Source organism: Coturnix japonica, chromosome 3, assembly GCF_001577835.2.
Source record: "Coturnix japonica isolate 7356 chromosome 3, Coturnix japonica 2.1, whole genome shotgun sequence".
In the NCBI taxonomy this organism is placed as follows: Eukaryota; Metazoa; Chordata; class Aves; order Galliformes; family Phasianidae; genus Coturnix; species Coturnix japonica.
In genome coordinates this window covers 83,163,434-83,185,773 of record NC_029518.1, presented here as the reverse complement: position 1 = coordinate 83,185,773, position 22,340 = coordinate 83,163,434, and the positions used below count along the sequence as shown (strand labels likewise).

Below are 22,340 nucleotides of genomic sequence, written 5' to 3'. Positions count from 1 at the left end.
TTTCTATAACGAAATCCTGCTCTCCTCACTCAACTGTGAAACTGCAAATGTCCAAAGAGGTTTCTCAAGTCACTGTGCTATGGGTCTGGTCCTTCTCTTTTTATTCCATTGGCTATTTAACCTTTTTGTATAAGCATCCTCTATCCAAAGGACTGCTTGAGGCACCCATTCCTCAAAAAACAAAACACAAAAAGAGCTTCCCTCGAGAAGTACAGTAATTGTCCTGAGTCAAGGCAGAAGAGAGGCAATGTTAGTTTAGTTATGGTAGACCTCACTGCAGGAGCATTCATTATTTTAGACTCTTATACCTGCTCACTGTCCTAAGGAGCTTCAAGTTACTATCTCACTGGTATTGAAAGATCTCTGGCTTCAGGCCCTTATTTGTAAAATGGATTTTATGTTTCCTACTGAGGTTTCTGGGCTTTGGTGGGAATTAATACGTGTTTGCATAGTATTTCACCAGAGTGAAAGTGCTGAATAATCACTAAATAATATTAATACAATGATCCCCTGCCTTAATTGGGAAAAGGTATCAAGGGATAGGGCTGATCTCAACTGTTACATTATTGATTCTGTAAAAGAGCTCATTAGTTAATGCAGGCAGAAGTGTGATGGATTCTTTTAAAAGGGCTTGCCCAGGCATTCATAGTCTTTTCTCAAGCAACATTTCAGAGCTTTTGCATTACTATTTCTTTAACAGAGATCAGGGTAAGTATGTGCATGGCTGCAAGTTCACACATGCACCAAAAATTATGGGAGAAGCAATCTGATAAAGGTAGCAGGACATAATAAAAGGAGCAAAAGATCTGGCATGCATGATCTCAAGCTGCTTGCTCTGAGTTACTGAGCATACAAACCGGATTTCTTCCAGTTCCAAGCTTTATTCTATCCAGCAGTTATGCGATCTGAACATTATGTATAGAATTACTCTTCTGTACAAACTCAAAGCGTTCACAATAATTCCCTTCAGGCATGTGCAGAGTAAAGCAACAGTTCACTTTGGGTGTGTAAAAAAAACAAATAGAACAGTTTAAGCAAGAAGCATATGGAAAATGAGCCGTGTTTAAATGGCATTCAGATGAGAGTGGGGGGGGTGGGGGAGGGGGAAACACTTGAAAGTAGAAGATAGGATGAATTTTTCTTCAAATACAGATCTTAATAGATGGATGCAGCAAAGGGGGAAAAGAGATTACTGAAAAAAAATGTTTTGACTCCTTTTTATGGGCAAGAATGGCACTTATTTTACCATAGTTAAACACTTAGCAGCTCCCTATGTTTTACACAGTAAGAAAATTGGCATTTAAAATTTTCTGTTTCAGTGAATTTCTGTTATGTTTTCAAGTACAGATAGGGTATCAAGTTGATGTTAAGGAAAAGGTTAAAACTTCTATCGGTGGTTTGTAATTGCTAATTATGCTCTTAATCTACCCCAAATGCGAAGTAAAATACAAGGGAGTTTAAGGGCAGGTTAGAAGACTATATTTTTATTCCACAATAGTTGCAGTCATGCTTTTGATTAATTTGTGTGGTTCAAGTGTGAGACAGTAACTCATAGTTATTCAGTCACTTTTGATTGCATGATCATGCCTTCATGACCTTATATGTTGAAAGGAGAATAAGGATATAGCTGTTTATGAAGCAAACAAAAAAAAAGCCTGACTTTCCAGTATGTCTGTTTTTCCACCTAATTATCCAGCCCTTTCTCAGTACTGTCAGTGTCTCAGTGTCTGTTGTGTTTAAGTCTCCATCATACTTATAAATAATCCCATTTCAGATCCTTGCTGTTCCTGCACCTAGAAGTTATAGTGCACTGCAGAGCTTTGTAGATATGATGAAATTTGTCAGAAAACAAATTTTGAACTTTACCTCATAGTTATGTTTGAGGACTGATTTCTGTGAATCACTTTAGTTCATAGAACAAAATTATATCCTATTTTCTGAGCATCCTATAAAATCATACTAAGTATTCTGCATTTTAACTGTAGGCTGTTGGCAACAAATGCTTGCAAACAACTGACAGAGCAGAGGCTGTCTGTAAAAGCTAAACACCTCATAATGTTAGCTAACTCTGCAAAAATCCCATTAGGCCCAAGGTCGATTCACAAACACGAAAAGAACTTTGTAAGGATGTAAGATTAATCAAATGGGTTATTTGCTATGAATTATTCATCTGTTTCTACTACTGAATACAAAGGGGGTTTCACATTTGTTACTTTGTCAAAAAGAACAATATTTTTTGTCTAAATGAGTCATGTATTCAGACAGGGCTGGCCGGATGAGATGGCTGTAAAGTTCAGTAGCCAAGTAAATATATTTTTCCGTACAGAAACTTCGTGCCGTTGTTAGACCACATCTGAAATACTAATTCCAGTGTCTGTTCTGGAACAGGGGAAAGAGAGAGGATGCAGAAAGAAGGTGAAGCAGCTTTAGCTGTGGGATGTTAGAAAAAGGTTCCTACTTTGCTCTTCTGCATGCACACCCTGGTCACTTCTGTAACCTAGATAAGTAGCTGATCCTTAGTTCACACCTTCACATGGGCAGAGGATTGGCTCCAATGGAGATGACAGACTGACTCTTTCAATGCCTTGCTGTGCTTACCTTCTCCACTACAGGTCTTCTTCATACCATCTCCTCTTAACAGGATCAAACATACAGCCTTTGAAATATATTCCCATGATGGGCAGCTTCAACTATGTAAAAGTCATCATGCTTTGCCTCCATGCTCATTGTAGGCTGCTCAGACTCTGTCTGGAGGACAGTTCAGACTGGCAAAGCGTGGATGTTCATGGCCATGGCAGTCTCACTGTTCCAGCCACCAATTCAGTCTGTCTCTATTCATAATGAGCATGGCTGTAGCAGGATCAACACCTCCAGATGTTTTTGATGCAGCCCAGACTTTCAGTAGTGAGCTCAGTTTTCACTTCTTAGCACAACTTCTTCTAAAATTCTATTTCACCATTGCACGTTTCTACAAAGTCATTTTTCTCATAAGAGAATGTGTCAGGTTTGTCTGGAGTGTGTGGTATTTACACCAATACCTGGTCCCAGGAGCAGGGTTCACCTTTTGTCCCATCATCTGGTGGCAGGAAAAGACACTGAATGTTTTCATTGCTTCTCACAGACCTCAGGTAGAGCTCAGCCAGATAGAAAAAGAGGCTGCACCCTGATTTGAAAAATTCCCAGTCTGAAGGTTATGGAAAGAGGGAGATTGTCTGCCTGTTACTATGGCAACACATTTAAAAGGGAACATGTCACCAGGCTGCTGTTTTTTCCTGTACCCCATAGGTAAATAAGGATGAGACCTCCTCCACCTCAGCGGGTTCAGCAGAGCAGAAAAGTTCACAATAGAATGGCAAACCAGCAAGAGGCAGCACCAAGGGGGTGCAGCAAGGAAGATAATGATGAACTCCTGAAAATAAAAGGAATAATTGTTTTGGGTCAGACCAAGAATGAAATGTTGAATTTTTTTTTGGTGAATCAAAAGGCTGCAAAGAACTGATGCTGAAACAAACAACAAAATCAAATCATTTTCTTCAGTACTGACAATGTAAAGATTTTATTGAATGCTTTAAAAAAAATTAAAAGGTATTTTGAAGTAGAAGTGCATTTTAAATTGAACAGTCGTATGTTCTCTGGCAATAATCGATGCTTCCAAGAATTAATGCTTAGGTTATTTCTTTCTCAAAAGCACACTCAACAAAGCAAGTCTTGAATACATACCCATTTTTATAGAGTAACAAATATTTCTATGTGGATATAGAAACTTAAGTTCATGCAGTTTGCTTGGTATTACAGAGACTGGTAAATGTCCTCTGTCATGAATAGTCAGAAATAAAGTGCAAATTAAGAGGAATTTCAGAAACTAAAAGGAGGGCGAAAAAAAAAAAAGGCAGAAGCTCATAAATGCCAACATTCTTTCTGATGTTTTTCATCTGTTAATCAATGAAAAATATGTCTTACTAGAAAGGAAGCCTCAGAGATTTGGTAGTTCAGTTCAGCTGAATAGTTGGTTCAACTTGTTTGGATCCTTGGGATTAAATCTTGGTCCCACTGACATCCATGGTAGGATTCCAGCAGAGCACGTTTCACTTCTCCATTCCATTCTCTTCCCAAATGGGGATGCTTCTGGGCTTCTTGTAAAATTATTTTGTTCCAGCATGAGGTGGAACTTCTGTGATACATGGTCTCAATTAGAGGTGATCCTCTTCAAGTAACAAGGTTCATTGGTAAATTAAACAAAACCTTTTCCTAGCAAACATTCAGGATTAATTCCAGCCCTTGTGGAGTTAATGGGAGATCTATCCTTGCTATCAGTGGGACAAGGATTTCTCAATTTTGTGTGTAGATTCTTCTATAAATCTTTGAACTCTACTACCCAATTACTTTAGTTGTCTTTAATTGCTGACATGCAACAAAACGATTGTTAGAGTCTGATGAGAAAAATGGCTGCACTTTTAGTGATAGCAAGGGAATCCGATTGTCTCCTGTATTTGACCTGTTAGCTACAAGCAGCAACACTTTCTCTTTTGGGGAAAAACAAAACAAAACAAAACAAACCCTATGAAGCCAGGTAAAAGAAGGATCAAAAGAAGTTTAGTAGTGTTAGGCTGGCTTTTCTGGTCTGTATTTGAAATCATTTATACTAGTTTTCTTAGAGATGATTTTTAAATAATACTTATAATAAAGCCAGATTGACTAAATATCGCTGCATTTTTCCACACTACAGGATAATACACACATTTTTGGGTTAGTTTAGGTCAATTAAGTTCTGATATTTTATATTTTTTGTCAACAGCTTCACTAATCAGGCAGAGTCTGAGAAAATGTCAGCAATAATTCATTTTGTGGACTTAATTCTGTCACAGTGCTGTTGTCAATGTGGAAAGCAGTGCTGTACTTTGAACCTAAAAAACCTGGTGCAGAGCTGTATGTTACACATATATTTGTGCTACGACATCATACACTTCAAAGCAATGGAGATGGTCTGGGAGAAATACTTTGCCTCATTTCTACCATACAAGTGAAGGTGCCCATTCTTCCACCTATAAGATGTGGGGATGGTGTCACCCTGTGCTTTCTTTCTTTCAACGTTTTTCCTTTTTCACAGATGTTCTCTGTGTTAAGAAGTCTGTTTTAACCTTGTTTCAGCATGTCTCTGATCACAGCCTTCCCCAGTGATTGGTACGTTTTCTCCATGTCTAATATTAGACCAGGCTGCCAGGACCCCATTCAACCTGGCCTCGAGTATTGAGCATCTCCCCCTCAATTCTTCCACCTCCATCATATTTAAGATCTCATTTTCACTCATGGGCAGATAACTGCATGCATTTCCTATACAACTTTATTTATCTCAGAAATAAATCTTTTGTGATGCTAAATTGCTAATCTACTAATCTCTGTTTGAAAGATGGATGGAGCCAAAGTAAAAGAATTGTTCTACTTAAAGATATAATTGGGTACCATCAAATATTTGTTCCACCTGCAGATATCTGCGTCAGCGTTCAAAACTCCAAATGCACTAAATAAATGGCATCACTCCATATGCTCCTTATTCTCCCATTGGGTTTTCTGACTTTGCTCCAAATTAGTATGTTCTGGTCACTGATGCTGTTTTCGGAATAGAATTTGCATGTCCATTTTTATCTAACACAGGAGTTATAAAAAACATCCTTGGACGTTATTCATCATGTGGTTACACTGAATTAGCTTGGGCTGTCAAATCATTTTCCATTTTTTATCATTAAACATGTGCTTCAGATCACCTACCTTTAGATATTTATGATGTAGTTTTCTGCATCAGAATCTATCACCTACAGCTTTCCCTGTAGTCAGCAGAGATAAATATGTATTTGAAGGGTGGCATTCATCCGACATTTTTGAGACATATACTTCAGACTGAGTTGAATCGTGCTGGTTTCTCACATTCCAAAATAAAACCACATCCAGATGGCATATTTGCTGTAACCCTTGGCCCCTGTTATTTCTGAGATCATATCTGTATTTTGGTTGGAATAGTCTGATTTACATTGTCCGAAACTACAATAGCGACAGTTTTACTTTGGACTGATAACCTCCTTGACTTCTTTTTAGTTTACTGGTATAAGCACTTCCATGTGTGCCTATCATAAGGAGTGCCTGGGATACTGAATAGATAGGCATTTATTTTTCAGGCTTGTGTCAGGTGCTTAAGTGTCAGAACAAGACAGGAATTCAAATGGATCCCGTGACTGTGTTTGTTTGATAGCCTCAGGCATTTCGGTGCTTGGCTTTATGTCCTCAGAACTGCCTGATTTTCTCCTTTGAGTGTACGGAGAGATTGGCTGCATAGACGACCTTGTTGTGGTAGGCTTGATAGAGCTGATTATCTGTTTTGAGGAAATGCTACCCCTCAAACTTCAATATTTCAAGTTAGAAGCCTGAGGTGTTAGATGGGAATTTTTAGATAAGTAGTGCTGCATGTGGTGCAAATCCATCAAGTCAGTGTAACAGAAAATACAAGCCTTCTTCAAAAGCTGGAGGTTAAAGTCAGGTAATAACCCAATCTTTCCATTTTAATGTAAATTTTGTGTAAGGTATTGTGTTACATAGGATAGAAATATCTTGAGATCAGAATAGCAGGTTAAGGTGCTTCAGAATTTCTTGCACTTGACAGGTTAGTCAGTCTACTCAATCTCTGAAGATGTTCCTCTTCAAGGTTAGAATAAAGCCAATAGAAATGTCAAGTTAATGAGGATACAGTCCTTGGACAGACAAATCTCCAGCAAAAACATTTCATATACTCATTTGTAATATCTAAAATATATTTAATTGATTAATATACTTGCAGTCGTTACTTTCAATATTTCTATTTGCTATAGGCTAGGCTGTGAAGGTTTGTTTTTCTTAATACACTGAAGTACTAATTAAACTGCACAGTGCAGCAGTCTGGTTTTCCATGCCACATCTTTTCCAGAGCTGGATTAGGTATTCCTTTTTACACTGCATTGTATTGGATACACCATCCAAATGAGCTGCTTCTACTCCAATGAAAACGGCAAAAATGTTTCAGATGGGTAAGCAGCTTACCAAGAGGCTTAGAAGCTTAAAGCAATTTAAACTAATTTTGGAATAAAAAGAAGTATTTTGCAGAAAAATGAATCAAAAAGAGCAAAAATCAGGCACCGGTTAGTATTTCCAGGTATTAACGTCCTGCTCCTGAAACTTTCTTTCAATGTGTAACAGATAAAAAGATTTATACAAAAATAATTTGTGCAAAAATGCACTTGTTTTGATTGTCAGAGATTTCCAATGCTTTTCCATTGATTCCCTTTAGCAAAGAGCAGTGTTCCAGGAACTCAGAGTTGCACAACCTAGATTTTTCATTATTTAAAGGATTTTGACCCTTTTATCACAGCACGTTCATATTCGTTCATATTCAGTCTAATTCATCATTTCAAACAATATTCTTGGTCATTGCACTGCGCTTTTTCCCCTTGATGCTGACTGACACAAGGAAGAATCTTGAATGCTTTAAAAACTGTGACCAGTCCCTGAAGAGAGGGAAACTAACATCTGCTTGGAATGTGAGAGCAGCTGTTTTAGCATCAGAAAGTAGAGAAGAATAACCAGGAAAAAGGGGGGGAAAAGGCAGAAAATTACAGAGTGTACCAGAGAGAGAATTACAGTAGATGAGAAAGGATGCAGGGGTCCTTGCACCTGTCAGGGTTAAATGTTGACTTATATCTATGCAGTAGTTCCTGGAAATAAGGACTTTAAGAGACTTTCAGTATTTTGGAATTACCAGATTCTCCCTGATTTACCAGCCTGTGCCTTGGTCTAGGTCCCACGTAGTCTTTATGTGTTAGCCAAATATCCATTAAAGACAATAAAAGAACCTAAAAAGAAAAGGCATTACTCTACCCACCTATAGTTTCTTTCTGATTCCATTCATCTGACCACATGGGGTTATATTTGCTTGTTCTTCTGTCTCTCTTCAGTAACTTGGTCCTGACAGTGGCACTTTCTCTGAGGGACTAGACATTAGTATTCTCAATTACTTTGATATTTTTAGAGTATTAGTTATTTTTTATACAAAATTGTATTAACTTTCTCCTTAAACATTTCAGGAGATAAAAAAAAAAACAGCACACATGAATGTCATGGTGTTGTAAGCTTTTGTGAATCAGCCGAGCTGTGGGCATTGACCGTAGGCACATTTCTAGCCCCTTCCAAATGCTTGAAAAGCATGTTAGCTTAATCAAATTTCAAGCTAGCACATTTTTCTTTGTGTTTCTGGCAGGCTAAGAGCTAGCGCATGGCAATTACACTGATATGCTATCATACAGTAATTCAATCAGCCATAGCTTAACTGTTTCATTGAGCCCTGAAACAGACATCCCAAAGAGTCTTGAATGAGTGGTGCAGAGCACAGGTGACTTGACAAATATGTCTATAACAAGCCAAAATGTTGAAAGTTTTATGATAGCTCGTCAGAAAAGGAAGTGGTGCCTTTGACATTGAACTGGTTTGATATCCTGAGCAGAGCCCAAACTTAAAAGATACACATGTAAAGTAATTTGGAACTTTATTCAATATCAGTTACTTCATCACCAACATCGATGACTCACTGGTGATGTTGACGCTCGAGTGAACCCTCAACAAGTTTGCTGATAACAGCAAGTTGAGTGGTGCAGTTGATCCATTAGAAGGAAAATTACTTTTAGAAAATGCCCCTTTTATTTCAGTTTTTAATTACTTTGATTATGCTTACTAAATGCCTACAGCAGTTTATAGCTACTGTATTTAAAAAAAGAAAACAAAACAACAACCAAGTTGTACGAGGCATATACAATGACATGTCTGTGGAAGCAACATACAGAAAACATATTTTTTTCAATAGTTATACTGAGTTTGAATCACAGGGAGCCATGAAGGACGGAAAAGCTGTTGTTACATTACCCATTGCAGGCTAGCAAATCAGGCTATCTAACATTCCTAGGGATGTATCAGGGTGAAAATGTTTTGAAGCTTTCTGAGCTTTGTCAGATGGTATATGAGGCCAAAAGAAGTCACCAAGAACTGAGAGTTTTGGTCTATGGAACATGTTTAAATTAGATCCTTTTTGGCTCTTTCTTTTGAATGTCTTTCTTTTTTTGTTGTTGTTTTTCTTTGTTGCTTTTGGTATTTGTTTGGTTTTGGTTTTTTGGTGGTTTTTTTTTTTTGGGGGGGGGGTGTATTTCTTTTGTTTTGAAATTCATTGGCAATTCATAGTTCAGGATTTACCTTCTTTCACAGATGTTCAAGGTATTAATGAAATGGCTTGGGGAGGGCTCTTGCTGTTGTGTCTCAGTTTGATGAAGGAGTTTCCTTCCGTCTCCCTTTGACACATAGAACTATGAAATGAAAACTAGCAGATCCACGGCCATTTTGGAACACACTGCTGCTGTTCCAGTTCCCCTTCCTGCAAAAGAGAACAGTGAGAACAGTGCCTCATGAGATTGTACAAGCTAATGCAGTAATTTCTGTCAGGTGCTTTAGAACCCTTTTACGAGAAGCACAGTCTAAGTTCAACATTTGAACTGTTATTACTCCCTTGATAATGTTTGGTAATATGCTGGGTTAAGTGCCATTAATTACAATGCTACTTATGTGGCTTAATCTCAATACGCTGTTATAATTTACTGCTTTGTCTATGTATGGTTTAACTTTTAATTGGATAATCAAAAATTATGTTATTTCCTTTTTGTAACTTCATTTGTGAGGGGTATTATAAGCTAAATAGTACAACAGATTGAGTAATGAACAGTAACAAATTTTTATTTTAAAGTGAAAAGCCTAAAAACTAAATTAAAAATACAAGGTTATAAACACAAGATAGAAGCAGAAAATTATATATACACACAGGTATCAGTTTCATGCCATGATAAAATCTAGAGGTAACTTTTGGACATAAGACCTGCTCTGATTTTAGTGCAGCAGCATTGCACCCAGGATGAATACTTTATTGTATTCATCTACTACTATAAGAAATTTGGAGCACTGGGTTATAAGATCACTGCTGCTAAAGACTTACAAGTTGCTTTCTCTATTGAAGGTAATATAACATTTATTAATTGGAAAAAGGTACATATTAATTGATTTCAGGACAATGTGCAGGTACCAATTTTTCACCAGTGGTGGGAATATAATTTTGACATAGATGCCTCTTAAAGTGCTCTTGCTTACTGTGTTACCTCTAGAGGCTGATGTTCAGTGTCTGGTTATGTTGCTATACGTAACAAGTGTTAGAGTTAGGGTGGTATGGTTAGATCATGATTGGACTCGATCTTTAAGGTCTTTTCCAACCTGAGCAATTCACAGAATCACAGAATCACAGAATTGTAGGGGTTGAAAGGGATCTCTAGAGATCGAGTCCAACCCCCCTGCCAAAGCAGGCTCCCTACACCATGTCACACAGGTAGGCGTCCAGGCGGGTCTTAAATATCTCCAGAGAAGGAGACTCCACCACCTCCCTGGGCAGCCTGTTCCAGTGCTCCGTCACCCGCACTGTAAAGAAGTTCTTCCGCACATTTGTGCGGAACTTCCTATGCTGTACTTTCATCCCATTACCCCTAGTCCTATCCCCACCGCAATTGAAAAGATGAACCAGAACCCACCAACTAATTGGCTCCCACACCTCAGGTATATATAAACCTGGATCAAGTCTCCTCTCAGCCTTCTTTTCTCAAGGCTAAACAGACCCAGTTCCCTAAGTCTCTCCTCATAGGGGAGATGCTCCAGGCCCTTCACCATCTTAGTGGCCCTCCGCTGGACTTTTTCCAAGAGATCTCTGTCTTTTTTGTACAGGGGAGCCCAGAACTGGACACAATATTCCAGATGAGGCCTCACCAGGGCAGAGTAGAGGGGGAGGAATTCTATGATTCCTGGTCCATTTTGGACCAGGCTTTCAGTTGCTTTGTATCAGGCACTTGTGCAAGTTGAATTAGAATTTTTAGAACATATTTGCAGAAAGACTGCGCTAAATGGGTTGTAAGCATAAACACATACATATCTGTCTGATCCTGTAGAGAACTGTCATGCATCCTATATCTTTGTGTGATCTTTGAATTATTGTTTAAATAAGCTGAAATTGAAGAAGAAAACTGTTTGATTTTTTTGTCATTAGTATTTGACATCTGCTAGAAATTGCATGAAAGAAAAAAAAATATCAAAGGCTTGAGTATCAAAATCTTTACTTACAAGCTATATTTACTGAGTAATCATGTTTGTTTAATAACCACAGCTGAAAGCACATGACCCATAGGAACAAATAATTGCGTATAATAACTGGTAGATTCTACATAAAAATATTTGTTCTATTTGGAATAAGGTAGAGTTTTAGAATAAATATTTTGTAATTTGGATACCAGATAAAAAAAAAAAAAAAAAAAAAAAAAAAAAGATGGCCTAATAGAGAGGATAGTATGTATTTATGCGGAAACAATGATAACAGATCTGGACCAGCGATAACAGATGTTCAAATAGTATGAAATGCTTATTCGTAAAACATTTAGTGATACAAAAATTAAGCTTGATTTCAGCATGTTCGTATTCTGTTTCTTTGTGCTTCTTCTTTGTGTTTATGAAGAGTGAAATTGAGATCCTGAAGATGAGATTCATTTAAGAAAATGAAGTTGAGTGTAATAAGAAAATGACTTTATCTTTAGATTGAGCTATCCAACTGAGAAACCCCAGAAATAGAAACGGGACCCATGTAGTTTAAATGACTAGCCACAAAGCGTGACATATGAATTCCAAATATCGAATAATAATCTCAATACTTGAATGTATCTGTTAAATGTATTTGAGGAAATTTGCATAATGAATAACTTTATAAAATTGTAGAGCTGTTGGCAGACAATTTTGCAAACAGGAAGGAAGCTGCATTCACCTCATAAATTGCTTGCAGTGAATAATGTTAATGTTTTAAAATGGTGAATGAAATCCCATGAACAATGAGACTTTCCATCTAGTTTATAGAGAAAAAATAGTTTAGTTTTTCAGTATGTTTGGATTTTTCAATTTAAACCTTTAATCCAACGGATAACATGGGTTCTATGTGTTTTCCTGACAGACCAGCAGTACTCATGGTCGCCTTCTCACCACTTCAATGAAGAAAGATATTCTCCTGCTTCGAGGAATATGAAAGGATTATCTGGCAGTCGCAACCAACCACAGTTATGTTCAGCTCATACTTGTGGCTTAGCATCCCCTGAAGATTGTGAACATACCCACGACCATATCCACCATGGGCAGGAACCGAGGCAATCATATCTTCTCAGCCCCACGGAGAGTTGCCCGATGGACCACCATCGTTGCTCACCGCGCAGCTCCATTCATTCTGAATGCATGATGATGCCCATGGTAATGGGCGATCACATGTCAAGTAGCACTTTCCCCAGAATGCACTACAGCTCACATTACGACACAAGAGACGACTGCGCCATGTCTCACGGTAACCCTAAGATTAACCGCATTCCTGCAAACCTTTTGGACCAGTTTGAAAAACAACTTCCTCTTCACCGGGATGGGTTTCACACTTTACAGTACCAGAGGACCTCAACAGCTGCAGAACAACGCAGTGAGAGCCCAGGAAGAATACGCCATCTCGTTCATTCAGTCCAGAAACTTTTTACTAAATCTCATTCTCTGGAAGGATCATCCAAGGGCAATGTCAATGGAACAAAGGGAGACAGTCGAGGGGATGACCATCATCATGGACACCATTCCAAGCATAGCAAAAGGAGTAAAAGTAAGGAGCGAAAACCAGAAACCAAGCATAAATCTGGAATGAGCAGTTGGTGGAGCTCTGATGACAATTTGGACAGTGATAGCACTTATCGAACCCCTAGTGTGGTAAATAGGCATCATGCAGATCATATATCCCATTGCTACCCTGAGGCACTCCAGGGACATTTTGGGGATCTGTCATTGAAGACTTCCAAAAGTAACAATGACGTGAAATGTTCAGCTTGTGAAGGGCTAGCAATGACCCCTGATAGTAAATATATGAAAAGGAGTTCTTGGTCCACACTTACAGTAAGTCAGGCTAAAGAAGCTTATCGCAAATCATCACTGAACTTAGATAAGCCTCTGGTTCATCAGGAAATCAAACCTCCCTTGAGGCCATGCCATTATCTTCAGGTAAGAAGATTTTCTTAACATTTGTAATGGGAAAAGCAACGCATTTGATACATAGTCATTTTGAAAATGTGGAAGTCATGTGCATATCTCTCTGGAGATCATCCGTGTCTCACCTAGTGCAAACGTTTCATTATACTGAGCAAACGCTTGCTTTAGTCTTTGTTTATAGGGCACAGACTAAAAAATAAATACAGGAAATGTGATGTAAATTAGTTCAAGATCAGGGAGTTTGTTGTCATCTCCAGAGTTCACGCTGCACGTCCCAGTTAAAATCCAGACTGAAAAAGAAGCCGTTCTCCCAGCAGTCTGGGGCTAGAAATAATGTGTCAAGTACAACTGTAAATGAGTGATTTTAAAAGCAGGTGGTGTGGAATCCTATTTTTGAGTTAATTTATTCCTTTCTCCAGGTTGTTTAAGTAACAAGAGAATACATTTACTGGCATACTCAATTGCTTTGTCTTGATGATGATTACTCACAAAGTTCCTTTTAGTGACTGGGTCAATCAAAATCATACTGAGCTGAGCTTCATTTGAAATCATACTATAAGCTATCCTTGTTAAAAATTACAGGAATACTTTGAGAAGATAGGTATTTCAGTCCTAGTACTCAGACTATTTGCGATGCTCTCCACTATTGTTTTCTCTAGCAGCTCTCACTTTCTCCTAGATTTAAACTCTTAACACACTGCTTGCTGCCATTTGCCACATCAGAGTCATGCAGGTGTAGCTGTTTATGATGCTGCACAATGATCTGGATCCTGAAGATATGAGTTGAGAAAATAGTTCCAAAATACTCCTTCTTGGATGTTTACACCACTCACATGGTGTAGGTACAGCACAGTGACAAGAAAGTATGATTAGCACCTCAGGGCATACAGAGAACTGCACTGGGAGCAGTGTAGAAAGAAGGAGCAGCTGGGAGGGGAACTTCTTTAGCTGTCATTGCCACTGGAAAAGGCATATGATACAAATATTCCCCGTGGTAATTTTACCAAGTACAGCCTGCAAAGCCAAAGTTGTTCTGAGTACCTTCTTTTTAATTTCTTTTTAATGAACTTTCTCCAGAATTTAACTGGTTTTCACATTAACGCGGGCAAATCTCTACTCCAGATTTATGTATTTAGAGGTCTCCAGTTCCTATGGGCTCTGCAGAAGCCAACAGACACAGACTGCTGCCTACTTCTGTGTGGAACTCTCTTCCCTCTGAGCAATAGGGGACCAATAGTAATGAGTCACACTTGAAGGGACAGATCTTTTCAAATATGTATGCAGCCATCCAGGATCAATCTTCCTACTGAAAGAGGGAAAGTTCCTCACTGAAGTGAAAGGAAAATAAATAAGTTGTAACCCTCATAGCATTTCGATGCAAATTGGTTCCCATTAAGGCTGACGAGTGTAATACTGTTTCATATCCAAGTACAGTTCTCTTGCATGGAAAATGACCTGCCCTTCCCTGGAAGTTTTAATCTAGTTCAATGAGCCAGAACTGGAAGTGTATCTTGTACAGAGACCTCCTCATCTGTGTTATAAAATCAAGTATGTGGATCTTACGTTAAGAAGAACAGGTTTTGCTGGCTTTTTCCTTAGCGTGATATCCTTTTACTTCCACTAGAGAACTCGACGTCTTCTCTGTCTTTGGGTTTCTTGATTTTCATCTCGTCTTGTTTCAACTCAAAGGATTATCTGATTTGTTTCCTTGTTTGTTTTCTTATTATTTCACTCTTACACTTCCTCCTTGCAGAAGCACTGTTTTTTACTTTTCATGAACTCTGCCCTTATTTCCATTCTCTATGAGCATCCTCAAGTGATGTGAAACACAGAGTTCATACATTAACTACATTACTGCTAAGTTTTGAGTCAAGCCCAGTGGCAGGCCTAGGTAACAGGAAAACATTTATTTATTGATTTTCCAGAAGTCTTTGTTTTATGCATTTGGTGAATTAGGGATAACTGCTGGGAAAAAAAAAAAAAAAGTTTCATCCAGCAATTAGAAAGGTTCATCAACTGGTAGGTCCATCCAGTTTAAAATCTGGGAGATATGAATTTAGTTATTAGAGACTTCCTCTGTGATCTTTGGCTTTAAGCTCCTTTCAAAACGGGGTAGTAACCATTCTCTAATTCACAGAGATGCTATAATGGCAATCTGTCTAGACTTAAGAGCTCAGTTACTACAATAAAAAATTTATAGCTGTGTCCAAAGCTATAATGCAGGGAATTATATGTCGTGAATATTTTCACTGCAGAAATTTCAAATTAAATATATGTTCTGTAGAATCTGCATTCAGAGCTTGGATATCTTTCAGATTGATTGGCTTGCTTATTCACTAGTCCAAGGTCAGCAAACAAATGAATGGACCCCATTCTATCAACGTCGTAGCTAAATGCAAGGGTTTGAAACTTCTCCTTTGAGGGATGCTGCACTGTCACAATGTAATCATTAAGACCAGGGATATAAATCCCATTATTAGCTCTGCCATGAACTTTCTCTCTGACCCAGGAAATGTAATTTGTTAATCAGTACAGATTTCAATGAATCTGTCTGCAAAAGCAGGGAAGGATATTTAACTTTTCTTACAGCAGTGAAGGAAGCATCAGTAAATAATGACTGGATGAGAATAATCACCATGTTGAGAAACTGAGGAAGATAGAGAAATGTCTCAGGCTCCCTCACTAGGAGAGTTTTCTGTATTGCTCCACAGTATATGGAAATGAAAACGTTCAAGGGATTATGAAGTTTATTATGCAGCAGTGGTTTCCCTGAGGTTCTTTAAGTGAGCAGATAAGCATGAAACCCCCAGGTCTTTGTTGGGGGTTTACTTGTGTTTATAGAATTAAAGCACATGTCATTAAAAGACATTTCTCCTTAGTGATGTCAACTGGATCTGAGTCACTTTTCTACCCAGTGGTCTTAGTTTTTCTTTTAACACCCCTGTGAAATATTACTACTTTTGTTTTCCATTGGGGAGAGTTTTGGCAAACACTGTCTCTAGTTGGAAGTGCATGCCTTTGTCTTAGACCTGTGCTTGAAACCACCTTCTGTCTGTCCTGCTCTGAGCTTCCATTTTCTCTTCCATAGTAATTACTGAGCTGTAATTTCCTTAAAACCAAACTTTTAAAGGATTAACAAAGGAAATTGCTTTCTAAGAAGTGAGCTTGTCGGATTCACAGATGATTGAAAACAGGAGAAAGGAGGTGATAAAAGCTTCTGTGTATTATATGCTTGAGTCATGTCCTAGACTAGAAAGCAGGCATTTCTTTAACCTGTTAAAGCTCCAAGCTTAGCCTCTGGCTCTCTCTTAGGGTTTCTCACATTCCTGCTCCCCAGCAGACCTTGTAGCTGGAGGGCTTCTGCTCAGGCAGTGTGCCGGTCCAAGTCAGGGGTGGTTCATATGGTCATTTATATGGTCATACTGCTCTCCATGCCACCTTGACCATTTGCCTTATTTCAGCATGGCTGGAATAGTCCTAAAGTGGCCAGTTTAAGAGAATGAAATTAGCAGGCATGAAACTGCATTGTTGTGATCTAAAAGCACTCTACCAGACCAGATTTGTATCACTCCTGCTACAGAGCAGTCTGGAGAAGGGAGCAGGGATGAGTGGGAGTACCTTTGAGCTGTTAAACCACCTTAGCTGTAATGTGAATCCAGACCAGCTGGCTAGCACAGCAGTCAGTTCAAGAGCAGAGAGCAGACATATTGTAACTGAATACCAATAGCGTTTATTCAGTTCTTGTGAATGATTAGCAAGTTTTACCCATGGGCATTCAGTTTCAGCTTTGAATGCAGACAAACTGAGCTACAAATGCATTTGTGGGCACCAAATGTTTCTGTCATCTCTCTCCGTTGGCAGAATAATCCACGAAGATCACACATATTTTAAGTGTACTTTTGTGTAGCTTTAACTGTAGTGGCTGTTACTGCTGTCCATGTCATTTTAATTTTAATGTAAAATATGTAAGGAAAAAGATAAATGAGTTTTAAGAGCTCTTTTATCTTCATTGGTTGTTTCGGCTAATTAAGCTCAACACATACATAGTGCAATGATGGATTAATTTTAACTTGACATGAGCAAGAAGCAAAGATTTTCAACAGGGAAAAAATAAGTTTATGAACTAGATAGTTGTACAAAACTTATGAATACAGAAGTGTGCTGTATAGTTTCCAGGGCTGAAATACCTGTGAGCGTTAGTTAAAGAAAACTAATTCCTACAGTAAAGCCAAAACACAGCCAGGAGCATAGTAGTTACCATCTCTGAAGTTCTGGAGCACAGTGCTGTGTGTCCCTGATTAATATTCCTCCCTCAGCCATTCAACAGCCTGTGAAGCAGCAAGCAATCAAGGTAAACATACCACAAGGTACAGTGAGTGAGTCAGCAGTGAAAAAGAAAATAGCATGTTGTTCTAAAAATGGCTTCAGCCCACTCCTGTATTCCTACTGCATTTAAGTACAAGCGTCATCCATTACAGCACTGGCACTGCTAAGCATGTGGGTAATAATGTCAGTTGTGTACTCCACAGAATGAGAGAGAAGCTCAAGAGTTGGTCTCTTAGATAAGAAAAAGAAAAAAGAAAAACCAACAGCAGTTTCAACAAGGCTCTTTGCTGGTTTAAGCTGTACCTGTATGGAGAAGAGTTTTGAGGACAAGCTAATGGAGTAATAGGCATTAAGCTCTCAGTTGTATTTTTCCAGGAACTCCTCTGGGGGAAAAGGCACAGTCCCATGAACTTGATTGCTGCCCTGGAGAGGTACTTGCTGCTCTGCACTTCTCCTCTGGTGTGTGAGGATGGGTTTGAACCCAAAGCACCTTTTTCAGCACTTCATCTTTGGGAAATGAGATTGTCTGTTGGTCCAGTATAACACCCATATATGAACTACAAAAAATGACATCCAGTACTTCACCAGCCAAAGCTAACAGAGTTTTGGTACTAATGTCTGAGCCAGCATCACCCACAATGCCTTCACTATGATTTATGACAAAATTATCTGGGCTGTTTCCACAGCAGAAAAGGCTTGTGTGGATTGCAGGGAAATCTGCATCCTCAGCCAGCATGGACATGTGCTCAGCTGTTTGCCTCTCTACAGCCCAGTACAGGCCCACGGGGACATCTCATCTAGCCCAGTGCCTTCCCAAAGCAGGAATGGAGTGGGCTGCTTTACCCTCTCCCTCAGCAGGCAAAAAAAAAAAAACAAAAAAAACCCAACCAACAATATTATTCTATCAATGATGGCATAAAGCTCTGACTAAGCCATTGTCTTAGTCTGTTGGTGTCTTAAATTACCATAGCAATCAGTGATACAACAGTGCACTTGCCTTCATGGCTGCGTGCTAGGAAGCTCATATTGACTTCAGTGGACTGCTGCAGCTTCTTTTTCTGAGCAGGAATAGATCTTAGAATTAGTATTTGTTAGCAGCCAAAACAAAGCCCTTCTACTGCAGAAGCATCAAGGCTGGGAGCAGAAAAGGGAGGCCGTGATCCCACTGCCCTTTAATCAGGCAGAATTGTCCTCCTTTAAAATGTTAGTACCGTGTGCTGCCAAATTGTTTTTTGACATTAACCTTAGCAAAGCTGAAGGCTGACCTTTGCAGTTGTTACCCAAAGGTGTCGCTGGAGAAATTTCCAGCCAGCAGTTAATATTTTACACACCTGGGCCAGTCACATCTGTCAAATGAGAGCGCAGGCTCAGGGCAATGCTGACTGAACACCCTCCTGTGCTACTGTCAGCTGCCTTGTGCACACCTGGCTCCACCCCTGAGCAGCCAGGATGAGTTTTCTTGCAAGAAGGTGAGTGTACTAACACAGTGAAGCATTCATAAATATTGCTTTGATTTATTTATTTTTTTTCCCACCTGGTCATATGTTTAAATGGCTGAAGGTGCATGTAGACAACATCCCTGCTAGGAGAAGTGATCTTTTTTGGAAGTATGCAGTTAACTAAGCATCACCTAGTAGCTAGACAGGATGAAGCCACTCATTTCACTCTGTACTTTAAATAATGGCAGTCACTTGGAGTTAACTGTACAAAATACTTATTAGTTTAATGAGGAAAAACAGATGAAAGGCTTGTTTTATGTAGTCTTTAAAATTATGTATGTTTTAAAGACATTTAAAGATGCTTTTTTTCCACCAGCACCATTGTAACTAATAGGAAAAAGAAGAACTATCCTTTTCTGCTTAGACTAACAAAATGCACTGTTTAATACAGATCTTTTAGGTCAGGCCTGAGGATGCTGCCTTTTAGATTCTTCTTGCATGTCTAGCTGTGTAGTTACCCTGCAATATCTGCAATCTGTAATTTTGGAGATGCTGAGTGTTTTAAGTATATGGGGAGCCCCTCTTTTCCTTTACGGGCCTTTTTTTCTCACTTTATACTTCAATGACAGCAAGTGGTGTATGGGTTTTGCTTAAAGGTAACAATAAAGTAACAGCTCAACTCTGAATTTCTCTTTGATTCTGCAGTGGTAAAGGCGAAGACATTTGCAGAGGGATCTGTAGGTGATTTTTACTGATTGATCGGTCCTGCAGTGTAGAGATGCTGCACTGAATGGACTGATGATACTTTCTACTTCTCACTGTGGCTGGAAGAAGACGTAGTAGGAGCATGGACATCACACTGTGGTAGTCTTGCCTGTCACACCTTCATTGGTCATAAAAACACAGGTTACATGCTGCAAATATCAGTGTTTGTGTCACTAAGTCTAACATGTAGGTTTCCAAGGCAGCAGAAAATCAAGTTTCTTTTCCCTGAGCCCTTTAGTTGCAGTGGATGTACTTTATGGCTCCACCTGAAGGCCCTTCCAGGCCTCTTCTGCTTTAAGCAGTAGCTAAGGAGTAGCTTCCCAACAGGGGACTTCTGTGTTTCTCACTTCTGCCTCACTTTAATAGGGATGATGCAGCAGGAATCCCACAAATTAGGCATTCCCACAAATTAGGCATTACCATATATGTAAGTTTTGCACCTGCATACAGGTTTTCTACATGCACATCAATGTTGATTGGACTTCTCAGTCTAGATAAAAGGAGAAGGCAGAATTTACCCAGGACAGAAGAAATGTCCACATGCAGTCCTGCAGCTCTCAGGGGAGGTTAGCTCCCAGACAGTTTTTTCCTCAGCTCTGCTTAATGTCTGACAAAATTGAAACAACAAAATAGAAGACCTTTTAATTTTTCTTCCTGGCACCTCTGATCTTTGAAGCAAACAGAAAAGAAATAATATGTAACCAGCCCATAATTCTACAGTGCTGTAGTTTTGTATATTACTCATCTGAAACACTCCATCATTCCTTTACCTCCCAAATACTCTCAACTGTTATTTACAATTTTCTGTATTAATTGTCATAAATTCAACTAAGAGTTTTTTCCTTTTTCTGTAATTTTTCATCGCTGTGCTGTGGAGGTAGCTGGGCTCCATCCACTCTGCAGATATATTTCAGTTAACTCAGTCTACTCTCCCCAAAATCATCTATCTGTAAAATTTGTAGTCAGCTTCAGTTGCTGTGGTTCTCTGGACTGTCTCTGCTGCCCTGTTTGTAGGTGTATTCCTGACTCCCTTTCATCTGCAGTGAATGATGAGCTGTAGTTCAGTGTTGGTCTTTCAGCAATGTGGTGCTTAGTTTTATTGGATTGAGCAGAATTTGCATTGTAGTTCAATTAATTCAGTTCAAGGAGAAAGATGTAAAGGAAAAGGCAGTGATAAGCTGGCCCAACAAGGCAAGGAGAAGAAAAAAAAAAGCACGCTTGGGGTTGAGACTACAGTAAATTAACTGACAGAAATGCTGCATTTTTTTCAGAAGCATGAGAAGTTCCAAGTTTCTGTCTGTGATGCTTCTGTGGCTTGTGCATTATTGAAACGCTTGTTCCCTTAGACTGCATCTGTACTAACAAAATCACCATCAGCAATTCGGCTGGTGACACCAAGCTATGTAGTGCAGTCAACACCCTGGAGGGACAGGATGCCTTCCAGAGGCTGTGAGGCACTGGAGCAGGTTACCTAGAGAGGTGGTGGATGCCCCTTCCCTGGACACACTCGAGGCCAGTGTAGATGGGGCTCTGAGTTCCCTTATCTGGCTGTAGGTGTCTCTGTTCACTGAAGAGGGGTTGACCAGATGACCTTTAAAGCTTCCAACTCAGACAGTCTATGATTCTAAACTGAGTAGTGTTAGGAAAAGTTCCTTGGCACTGCATCCTGATTCTTTATATGGTTGTGTTATTCAGCCTCTCAGGCAGTTTTGATCCCAGCCAGCTAGAATTTCCCTATACAGCTCCTGGGTACAGATCAGGACATACTGCAGATCAGAGACCATTCTCAGAAGACACGCTGCTTTGGAGGCAATGATAGCAAAGCAGTACAGATGTGGGGTGCTGTAGGCTAGTTTGGCCTCCAGTCAAGACAGTGGGTCTTTACCCTAAAGCAGTCATCATACAGCTTTATCTTCTCTCTAGTACTGATGACTGTGCAGCAGCACAGCAAGTTCGTAGCCCCTCACCAGTTCAGATAAAAAAAAAAAAATTATTCTTGTCAGGGTTATTTTCCATCCAGTGCTCTAAGTCACTTTGCCGTTACTGGGTTTGCTGGAAAAGGTGAATATTGGTTAAGGAAAACCTGTCCAGTTTACACTGATGGTAGGTTTGAGTGCAGCCCTGCCAAAAAAGACCTAGGGGTTCTGGTGGATGACAAGATGAACATGAGTCAGCAGTGTGCCCTTACAGCCCAGAAAGCCAACCATATCCTGGGTTGCATCTGAAGAAGTGTGGCCAGCAGGGCAAGGGAGGTGATTCTGCCCCTCTACTCTGCACTGATAAGGCTTCGTGTAGTATACTGCATCCAGATGTGCAGTCCTCAGTACAGGAGAGACATAGACCTGTTGGAATGCTTCCAGAGGAAGGCCACAAAAATGATCCAAGGGATGGAATGCCTCTCCTATGAGGACAGGCTGAAAGAGCTGGGGCTGTTCATCCTGAAGAAGACTCCCAGGTGACCTGGTAGTGGCCTTTCAGTATCTAAAGGGGAGCTACAGGAAATAAGGCTCTTTATGAGGGTCTGTTGTGATAGAACAAGGAATGGTTTCAAGCTTAAGGACAGTAGATTTAGGTTGGACATAAAGAAAAAGTCTTTCACAGAGAGGGTGGTGAGGCACTGGATCATGTTGCCCAAAGATGTGGTTGATGCTCTGTCCCTAG

At 39.5% G+C, this 22,340-nt stretch overlaps 1 protein-coding gene and 1 long non-coding RNA gene across 17 annotated transcripts in view; both read left to right on the top strand.

The window, feature by feature from the left end:
• Positions 1–22,340, top strand: part of DLGAP2 (DLG associated protein 2) — a 454,289-nt gene that overhangs the window by 351,832 nt on the left and 80,117 nt on the right. For all 16 annotated transcript variants that reach the window (XM_015859338.2, XM_032443246.1, XM_032443247.1 and 13 more), the window contains one exon: positions 12,092–13,161. In XM_015859338.2, the coding sequence (XP_015714824.1) occupies positions 12,092–13,161 (1,070 nt within the window). The remainder of the gene's footprint in view (positions 1–12,091; positions 13,162–22,340) is intronic.
• On the top strand, positions 2,308–3,598 carry LOC107312155. The gene is made up of 2 exons (XR_001554414.2): positions 2,308–2,415; positions 3,286–3,598. It is a non-coding gene; the product is annotated as an uncharacterized LOC107312155 (long non-coding RNA).